General features: G+C 33.6%; 1 protein-coding gene across 2 annotated transcripts; it reads left to right on the plus strand.

Moving 5' to 3' along the window:
* Positions 1-1,443: 1,443 nt before the first annotated feature.
* Positions 1,444-8,245, plus strand: LOC123884783. 2 transcript variants are annotated; one of them, XM_045933996.1, is made up of 11 exons: positions 1,444-1,939; positions 3,270-3,467; positions 3,568-3,652; positions 4,228-4,303; positions 4,531-4,707; positions 4,993-5,095; positions 5,209-5,315; positions 5,468-5,557; positions 5,655-5,735; positions 6,048-6,896; positions 7,429-8,245. In XM_045933996.1, the coding sequence occupies exons 1-11, from the start codon at positions 1,660-1,662 to the stop codon at positions 7,519-7,521; spliced, it is 2,139 nt and encodes a 712-aa protein (XP_045789952.1). In that variant the 5' UTR covers positions 1,444-1,659; the 3' UTR covers positions 7,522-8,245. The 2 variants fall into 2 exon arrangements, with proteins under 2 accessions (XP_045789952.1, XP_045789953.1); XM_045933997.1 differs by having other exon boundaries at positions 1,486-1,939; positions 6,051-6,896.
* The last annotated feature ends 2,401 nt before the right edge of the window (positions 8,246-10,646 follow it).

The raw sequence follows: 10,646 nt of genomic DNA on the forward strand, positions 1-10,646 counted from the left end.
TTTTCATTGCTCAACAAAGAATGCCATTTTTTATTGATCATTGTTTGCCCAAAAAATGAAAATAGATTGTTCTTGGAGAGATGTTGTTTTGGATGCAAGCTTGCTAGTGGCTAAGTAACGTTGCAAATTACTTGCAGACTTTAGCGTCTTTGTGTTGGTGCTTTGAACTTGAAGCTATGGTTCTTTATATGATCTCAACGAATTCATTTTATTTCGAGTCCAACTTTCGAGCACATGAATTGGTGAAAGTTCTACAAATCCTTCATTGCGAAGCTTCTTCTTGGATATTTGTCTTTGTTAATTAATTGTGATGGTGTGCATGCTCATATATTATGTATCTTTAGTATTTGAGTCTTTTTCGTTGGTTTAGTTTAAGTAAATTGAAGTTATTGCTTATAGTTTAATGTTTTAAAATAAGGGTAAAATTGGAATAAAAATATTATAATTTATTCCATTCCGTCCACTTCCCAAACGATAGAGTGGTAATTTTGATCCATTCCATTATTGAATGTCCAAACAATAGAATGTAATTTGTGTTCCATTCCGTCCCGCTCCACTCATTTCATTATGTTCCATTCCGCTCCATTCCGTTCTGTACCATCAATCCAAACAGAGCCTAAGTTCTCTTTAGATTGACTTTTTTATTTTATTTTATTTATGAAAAATAACTCATGTTGTCAAATTTATATACATTGTCAGTGTAAAGTTATTTTACAAATGCGTCTAGTAATATACCAACACATCATGTGTTGTGTTTAAAAACAAATGATGTGCCAATTTCATTAAATGATATGACAACATATCATTGGATGCATATGTAAAAAAAAAATTTACACAGACAGTGTACAACAATTAAACTCTTATTTATTTGTCGTGTGACACATCTACTTTTTTAGAGTAATGATATATCAACATCATTTTTTTTTTACGATAATTTGACAACATGAGTTAAATATACTCCCTCTAGTCCTTAATCTATGTTCTCTTCAGATTGACTTATTTATTTATTTTTTTTATTAAAAATATTTTTAAATTCATTGAGAATCTAATGTATCCAGTCCATATTATGATCTAGTTACATTAGATTTTCAATGAATCTAAAAAGTAAAGTCTCTCTTATATTAAGGACTGGATGGAGTAATATTTTTTCACTTACTTTTGCTTTTTTTTACTATAGTCAGTCAGATACAAAAATTGACTTTTGTATGCTGGTGCAGTTACAAAATTACCCTTGTTATCAAATTGTTGTCCAAAATATGTTGTTTATATTATCTATCATCATATATCATTACCAATTTTTTTAGGCAAATGCTAAATAGTGTCCCAGGATACTCTTTAAGCCCTTAAATAATAAATTTTTTATAGAATTTTTATCAGAATGCATAAAGTCAACGCATTGGAAATTGTACTGTTTAACTTTTTAAATAAAACATTTCCTTAAATGAAAAACTTCTTTAAGCCCTTAAATATTTTTTTTTTATGCTATGAACTCGCTCGCTCTAGTCAATCCGATACGACCTTTCATCACCGGTGGCCACGCACGTTCGCACGGCGGCGGAGGGCGAGATTGCTGTTTTCACGGCGGCGTTGATGTTGCAGAAAGGCTTCGCTCTTTATGTTCACTCTTTCTAATCTCACTTCAAAAAAAATTCACTCTTTATGGCGCGAGGTTTAATCCTATCATCATCAACAACACTCACTGCAAATTCTCTATTCACTTCTTTCTCCAAAACCCCATTAAAAAGTTTCAAGTTTTCACCCTTTTCTCACCTGCATCATCATCATCACTATCTTCCAAAATCTTCCTCAATTCCATTATCATGTTGCTGCTTCTCCGTTTGTTGTTCTTCTCAACAATGCTCAATCGATATGTCCAAATACAGACAAGCATTTTCAAACAGAATGGATATGGCTGGAATCAAACCTCACCATAGAATTGGTTAGTTAGTTAGTTTCTCTTTCTATCACTCTTGTTTCTTTATGCTTATTGCTTACATAAAGAAAAAAATTAATCTTTTTTTGAAGAATTTTGTTTTTGTGCAATTTGGTGTGTGCCCTTTTGGTTATATATGTTGTTTGTGCTACAAATCAATATGAGGTTCAGTAAAATTATGAGATTATTGTAAAACTGTTTTCCTATGCGTGCATCCAATCAAATAACATCATAGTGCCAGAGTATGATGCATATTACATGCAATATCACAGAGACAATATAGTGCCACTTTTATTGGTTAGTTTCTAAAATATCTCCACAAATATTTAAACAATGATGCATGTATAAAAAAGTTTTACACCGTCAATGTATACAAATTAAGGGCCCATTTGGATTGACTTATTTTTGAGCTTATACGAAACAAGTTATGCAAATAAATAAGTTATTATGTATTATTATAAGTTTTTCAAGGTAGTTTATGAGAAAACAACTTATAAAGATACAATTTTTGTCGGTGAAAACTTATGAATCAACATAAAAGTTTATTTATTTACACAAGATATTTTCATATGCTCAAAATTGAGCCGAATCCAAACGGGGCCCTAAATCCTAAAATTATTACTCTGCCAGAAATAGGGAGGAAGAAACATTATGCACATTGAGATATTTTGAAAAAGTTATTAATTTAGACATGTTTGGATAAACAACTTAATTAAGTGCTAATAGTATAAACACTTATCATATAAGTTCTTATGTATAATTTGTTTCTATAATAAAAGATAAAATTGAGTCAAACGGTGTAAACATAGGTTTGAAGTTGTTTCCGTAAGTTTTCACAAGTTGCAAGAATTTATGCCAGTAAATAAGCTCAAATAGCAATCGGAACAAGTATAAACGTAGTGTTTAATCTTTTTTCTCTTTGAGAAATTTTTGCTATTTGTGCAATTTGGAGTGTGCCCTTTTTGTTATATCTGTAGCTTTTGTTAGAATCCAAGCTTATAGCAGCAACTTTAGTGCTAGACAAGTTGCTTAGTACATGTTTGGAATTGATGTTTGGTTTTACTTTTGGAGGAGCTAAAATTGATCCTAACTTAAAAAGTTAGAAATTGTAGCTTTTGGCTTCTACAATTGAACTTAGCTTTGAATTTGTTGTTCAATGCACTTTTACATGAATGTATCCAAACATAAATTTCTTTAAATTTAACTCACTTTCGGTCAAAATCCATTTTACATATTATTTTGCTTAGTCCATTTGCCAGTGATGCAAATAACCTTTTTTTTTTTCTTTGCATTGTTTATTGACCATTTGATGTTATCATGCTTCTTTTCCCATCAGCTTTGGGAGTCTCTGGTGGCCCTGACAGTATGGCACTCTGTGTTTTAACTGCTGGATGGAAAACTACTGGTGTTAACTCTGTTGGCACTGACAGTAGTGGTTTCATTGACGGTCTGTTGGCGATAATCGTTGATCATGGACTACGTGCAGAGAGCAAAGAGGAGGCCAATGTTGTTTGTAAACGTGTTTCTGAAATGGGTTGGTCCATAATTGTCTGCTTTATCCGTGATTGTGTAGTTTGAATATGTCATTTGAGTACTTGAACTTGTTCAAACTTAAGAACTTTGCTGATATACAGGAATCAGATGTGAGATTACCAGCTGTGATTGGCCAAGTGGCAAGCCAAAGCAGGGTCAATTGCAAGAAGCTGCTCGTGAAAAGAGGTTATTATACCTAAGTGTCGTGTTAATTAAATAGGCAAATGCTAAATAGTGCCCCCGGGGCACTATTTAAGTCCTTAAATAGTAAGCTTTTTATAGAATTTTTATCGGAATGCGTAAATTCAACGCATTGGAAATTGTAGTGTTTAACTTTTTGAATAAAAAGTTTCTTTAAATGTAATGCTTAAAGAGTGCCCCGGGGGCACTCGTTAGCAAGACCCAATTAAATATTAGTCCATGTTTACTTACTAAAAACATTTTTCAGTTTTCATTTTCTAACATTTATGTTTGTTTTAAATTGCTAATAAGGAGATGGAAGATTTATGTCATGAACAATTGTGATAGAGAGAGCTGAAAGACAAACTAGGAAAATTGCATTTTCAGAAACAACGAAAATAGTGTTTTTTCGAAAATTGTAAAAGAAAATGGTGAAGAAAATATTAGATCTATATCCTCTTATGCTTATTAGTTGAAGTAAAAATGAAAACATAAAATATGGAAGTAAACAGGTCATTAGTTGTTTGTGCTAGGAATTTTGATAAGGTGTGCTAATTGTGGATTTTGATTTTGAACTTTAGGTATCAAGTCTTTCATGATGTTTGTGCCAAACACCAGATTGGAGTGTTGTTTATTGCACATCATGCGGATGACCAGGTTTAATTGGCAATACTTTTATGTTCAATATCTATTTTTCATTACTTCGTATTATTTTGATGAGTTGCATCTGTTATGTGGATGAGTTTTTGAACTGGATGAGTTAAAAATATTGAATTTTTTAAAGGGACTAAATGTTGCGTTTTTGTTATCCCATAAGTTGATTGCAAGATAAAATGCTTGTTCAAGATGTTAAGACATGTAATTGTTGCTGAGAAATGATGCAGGCTGAGTTATTTATTTTAAGGCTTTCTCGAAATAGTGGTGTGCTTGGACTTGCAGGCACACCTTTCACCTCCCAGATTTTCCCTATGCAAACACGTTCCTACTGTGAAGTTCCGGAAAATCAAGGCATCCTTCTTGTGCGGCCTCTTCTGGATTTTTCAAAGGAAGACATGTACAAGGTTGGTACTTGATATTTGTTTATTTTCGTGCAGTCAAATAGCAAGCTAGTGTAGTGGAATTTGAACAAATCACAATTGTTCGGCGACACACTATTTAGTAGAAAGTATTGTCAAATAGCGGCGCACTGGCGCTATAGCACTGTAGCGTAACAGAATTTGAACAAACTACTATCTTTTGTGATCCGTGATTGACATTACTTGTTTATTTATGCAATGCTCATATTTTCCCTTCTCCCATTGGAATGTGTAATTGATAATTTCAATCATTTGTCTTTATCCTCGCAGATATGCCAAGGAGGTACTGAAGAGTGGGTAGAAGACCCAACAAATCAAAGTCCGTTATTCACACGTAATAGGATACGGATGGCACTTAATCCCTTGTCATCTTGTAAGTTGTGATTACGAGTATTATGATTCCGTTAATAGTATTTTAAGTAATCATTTATTTCTTCCAGGCGCCAACATTCTTATTCTAATGATGGTTTCTTACATTTTCTGCAGCATTCAAGTCTGAACTCCAGAGAGTGATTTCTGCATGTCGAAAAACACGTGCATATGTTGATCAAGTTTGCCATAACCTGATACATCATTCTGTGGTTATTAATGATGTGAGTATGATTTAACTACTTATTCTACCCATTGCCTATTTGATTAATACTTGATGTTGAGTTTCGCATAGATAATTCTCTGTTAATGTTGCTCAAAATAATACCTGTGTGGCTGTGTCCTTTATTTCTGCGATATATGGTTATATTTGCAGCATGGATACGCCGTTATTGATTTACAGATTCTCTGTGATTTGAAAATCGAGGACATATGCTTGATGAAATTTCTTTCCGTAGTCTTGCAGGTACTTCTGATCTTATACATGAATAATTTTTCGTTTGAACCTTTATTTATATGCATTCTCTTTAGTCATAATAGTGTTCAAACTTTTATTGTTGCAGTTTGTTTCACAAAGACAAAAGCAAATAAGAGGTAGTGCTTTGAAATTGCTAATGGACTACTTACGTACTTTTCCATGCAAGGTAATTATGCTTTCTTGAGATTGATTTGGTACTTACAACATAAAATTGGATCACACATCGTCTTTGCTGCATAGAAGTCTGAAAGTTATATAGCTCCGTCACTTTGGATTGAAGGCGTGTCCGGCACATGTTACTTCATTTAATCACCTTAGATAGAAGTCTGTGTCAGTGTTTCATAGTTTGAAAGAGATTGTCTCGGACTATGCTGATTCTTTTACTTTTCTTTTTAGTTGACACATCAGCATTTTAGCTATAAATATTTGATTAATTTCAATTTTTTTACCAGTCTTTTTTCCCCCAATTATGCTGTAGAAGTCGATCACTGCCGCGGGTTGTTACCTTTGTCCGGAACCTGGTTCTAGAGGGTCCAGAGTACTGGTTTGCTGTTCTGTTGACTTTGCTTCATCTTTAAAGATGGAATTTTTCGAGACACACTCTTTCAGACAACAAGAGTATTGTGTTGCCGATGAGTTGGGAAAGATTGTCGAGGATGAAAAATCATATCCAAATCATTTTGTTCAAGATGCATCAAATGTCCACTTTTTGGATGTGAATCCTGAGTCTGTTCTTGACGAAGCTAAAAGACTAAACATAATCAGCGAATCAACCTACAGTAGCATTCTCGTACTGCAGAAGCAAGAAACAGATCGCTTCAGATCTAAAGTTGGAGCCATTTCTGACCTAGCATCAAAGCAGAAAGTTGAAATCTCTACCACTTTTGGCAAATTGCTTCAGCCAGGGCAGTGCTGTTACTTCATGGATCGATTCATTCTAACATGGAAGTTGAATGATAAAATGGATAGAGACGTAGTTTCTGATTTAGTTGATTATGACATAGATTTTAGCGAGGACGCCCAGAACTTTTATTGCTCGTCATGTGTAGTTCATCATGATAACGTTCTTGAAGTGCGGTACATGATTGAATCTGATTGGCTGTATCTTGCCGAATTATCCAAGTATCCTCTTTCCGGAAACTTCACAGAATATGAGGTTATGTCGGCAAATGGAAACACGCAGATGATAGAGAAAACAGTTCCATATTTGAACTATGCCAGCGTATCAGCAACAAAGGCTCTAGTTTTGTTAAAATCTATCCCAGTTGCTGCAAGGAGAAGCTTGCCTGTTCTGATCAATCAACAAGGAAAATTAATAAGCATTCCAGTAAGTTAATCTCTTAGGACTTGTTTGAAATTACTTATTAATGCTTATCTACTGACATAAGCACCTATGAAATTGTTTGTGAGAGTTACGAAGACAACTTATGACATGTCTATAACTAACTTGTTTTCAGTGTATTTTCATTAAGTTTTCAAGGATAACTTGTGAAAACAAATTATAGCTTATATGAAAACAATTTGATTTGATTTTTCGTTATAGAAATAACTTATACATAAAAACTTATATGATAATCGCTTATGCTATAAGCTAGAAGCATTTAATTAAGGTGTTTATCCAAATAGGACCTTACTATCATAGCTACTTGCTCGCCTTTTTTGTAAATTGTCCAAATTCATCTGCTAGAGGAATAGGTTATAAATGTTGCACTCTGAATACTCATAATTATTGTAACCAAATAATCTGATCACATCCTCTCTAATAATTTAGTTCTTTCTATTTGTATTTGTTTTTTCTTTGAGCTTAGCACTTGTCATTTGGAATCTGACTAACTGACTATACAATCTTCATTTTTCAGAGTGTCAAATTCAGGCATTGCCCTTGCTTGATGGTACATGTGGAATTTAAGCCGAAAATTCCACTCGAGGGAGGTCATAGCTCATTCATATAGAAAAAAAATAGAGACATAACACTAAATATCATGATTGCAAGGATATTTTGGTGGTTGGTTCCCAAGTTCTAAGTGAAAGAAATTGTCGAAACTATCCTTGATGCCACACATTTCAAGTCAATCAAAAAGGGCACGTCAAAATGGAACAATGACCTAGCCGCAGCCACCTGTCGCCACAAAATGCCAGTAACACATGAGCTTATTAATTTCTATACACTGATTCAGTTCCCTTGGAACCTCGTGTCAAGGACTACACAAAGATAAACATAGATACAGGCTGTTTTGATGAGAGTTTTATGTGCTGGGGACTGGTTGCGTGTAATTTTGAAGGTAAAGAGAATGCTGCAGCCACTTTGAGAGAAAACTCAAAACCTCACCTTTAGTGGCTGAAACAATGGGACTGAGATGGTGTCTTAAGTGGATTAAAGTGCTAAATTTGCAGAACACTGGTGGAAATGGATTCTGAGCTAGTTGGTAAAATTTGTTTATAGAGTTTTATCTCTTGTGGAAATTTACTTCATTGTTGATGATTGTATGTCTTTATTGTCTAGTTTAATTAACCTAAAATGTGTTTAGGTTATTGTTAAAAGAGGCAAAAATAGAGTAGCTCATGGCCTTGTAGGTTTGGCTAGAAATGTAGGAACTATAGCTGCTTCTATCATTTGTAATTATCTTTCTTTTCAATGAATGAGAAGTTTTCATGTAAAAAAAAGGTATTTTGGAATGATTATTTTGATTTTTTTTTTGACACATTATTTTGATATATTTAAAACATTATAAAAAGTTCATCCAAAAAAAAGCTCAAAATTTATTTTCAAGATCGAGATTTTTGTTATTTTATCTTGATCTTTCGAAATTTTTAAAATTCATATTTATTTCATCTTATTTTTAAAAATTTAAACATTCCACGGTGGGTAGGTAGCTCAAGTGGTTTAAGTTAAGAGTTAAAAGAATTGAAGGTTTTGGATTCAAACTGAACAAAGGGGGAAAAAAAATTGACCTACATCTATTTACTAATCCGGGTTTGGTTTGGTTTAGTATTTTGTAATACAAAATCAAATAAACTAACATAATTCATTTTCCTGGTAAAAAAATCTATTTCCATAAATTGTTATACAACAAACCATATTATTTCATCTAAGATTTATAAAAAATAGTATTAGTTAGAGGTTTGATTTTATTCATCGGTTTCTAAAATTGAAACGTGAAAACCGAACAAAACCAGTTCAGTTTTCTTCGGTTTGGTTTAGTTTTTTTATCCGAATTGAACTAGATCGGTCATTTTTCAATCTGATTTGGTTAGATTTGATTTGCCGGTTTAATCATTTTTTTATCCGCTTACACCCCGAAAACATAGGGTGTTGGGGGAGAAGCGACTCTCTAAATTTGATTTGGTTAAATATCATGGAAATTTCTCCTCCCCCTACATTCTCAAAATCGAGTTGAAATCCTCTCCATTTTTTATGTTTTCCATTTCTTCCATTACCAAAGTTTTTAAATATTTTGGGGTGTATAAATGACATTTGGACCCACTTGACACACATACTTGGTAGTGGGTTTGCACAAAAAAATAAAATAAAGAATACACCAGTTAATGTGGAAACATAACTAAACAAATCGGGTCACAAGGATCCACGATGCAAACAAGTCCAGAAATTCCTTAGTATTAAGATCAGAAGATACACTTCAAACTGTTTTGAAAATTGCTTTTTAGGCCCCCATGTTGCTTTTTAACCCCCAAAAAATTCCAAAATACCCCAAATTTTGGGACTAGTTGCGTTTGGTTCCTACAATACGAACCTGCATAAATTTCGTATTCTAGGATACGAACCCGCTATACTTCGTATCTTATGGCTACAACTTCAAAGAAAAGCTTGCAAAAACCAATAAAAGACTACCCTTCGTACCCTACAAAACGAAAACTCTAAACTTCGTATTTTACGAAACGAATACGCTAGGTTTCGTATTCTACGAAATGAAGACGTCTGCTTTCATATCCTAGGCGTGTTATACCAGTAAAACCCCAACACTTTATTAGTTTGAAGAAAACTAGGTTTTTGTGGATGTGAAGGGCGGTTTTTAGGGTTTCAATCGCGATCGAGAACGACGAACAATGATCTCAATCAATCAGTTTCATTCAAGCCCCGCTATTCGTCTCCCTGAATCGCTACTGGAACAAGGGTTTGTGTTGGAAATTTAGAGGACCTATTCCATTTGGTTTCTTTATTATGTCTGCCATTTACAGGACCCATACCTGACGTGTGGATTGTATTCCATGAGAAAAATTTATAACAGGCGTCAGTTAACACCATTTCGTAACATAACTACCATAGTCACTTCGTAGCGTAACTACCAAAACGCAAAACGGCAGCAATTCCATGAAAACTTAAAAAAAAAACGATATAAAGCATAAATTATGTGTTGTGTGACTCCAAATGAGTGTGGGATCCCTCTTTTGGTGAAGAAACGTTGCTTTGAAGCCTTCCAATCGTCCCAAAATCGCCCTAGGCCTATATACGCATATTACGCATACTTCGTAACGTGCATTACGAAACTCAATGATTTTATTTCGTAATTAACGAAATGCTAAATTTTTTTCAAAACAGTCACACTTTGTAACCTGCGTAACGAAACCATGTGTTTTACTCAAAATTTGGCTAACAATCCAACATTAGGTCTTGTGCAACATTTTGTATCCTACAATACAAAATTAGGTGAGTTTGTATAGCAGATTCTAAACTCTTTATAAGGGCAACATGGCCAAAATGGGGGGCCTCGAAATAAACATGGGGCCATAAAAGCAATTTTCAACTGTTTTGAACTGCTAATGTTTTTTACGAAACCCAAAAATAGTCCAACGTAACGCGACCCACGTATTTAGTAGTAGTATATGTTTGCACTAAAAAAATATACATAACCCGATTAATGTGGATACATAACTAAACAATTTAAAGTTGACACTAATTTTTTATAGAGATAAACTCTTCATTCTCTCTAAGTTTCTCTTCATATTACCTTTGTGCATCTTTTTTCGTCTGCTTTAATCAAAATGAGTGGTTTTCACATAGATTTTTTTTTTGTGATTTTGTCGTCTTAGGCGACATTATTTGATTCAGATTGACTGA

Source organism: Trifolium pratense, linkage group LG5 (assembly GCF_020283565.1).
Source record: "Trifolium pratense cultivar HEN17-A07 linkage group LG5, ARS_RC_1.1, whole genome shotgun sequence".
Classification (NCBI taxonomy): Eukaryota; Viridiplantae; Streptophyta; class Magnoliopsida; order Fabales; family Fabaceae; genus Trifolium; species Trifolium pratense.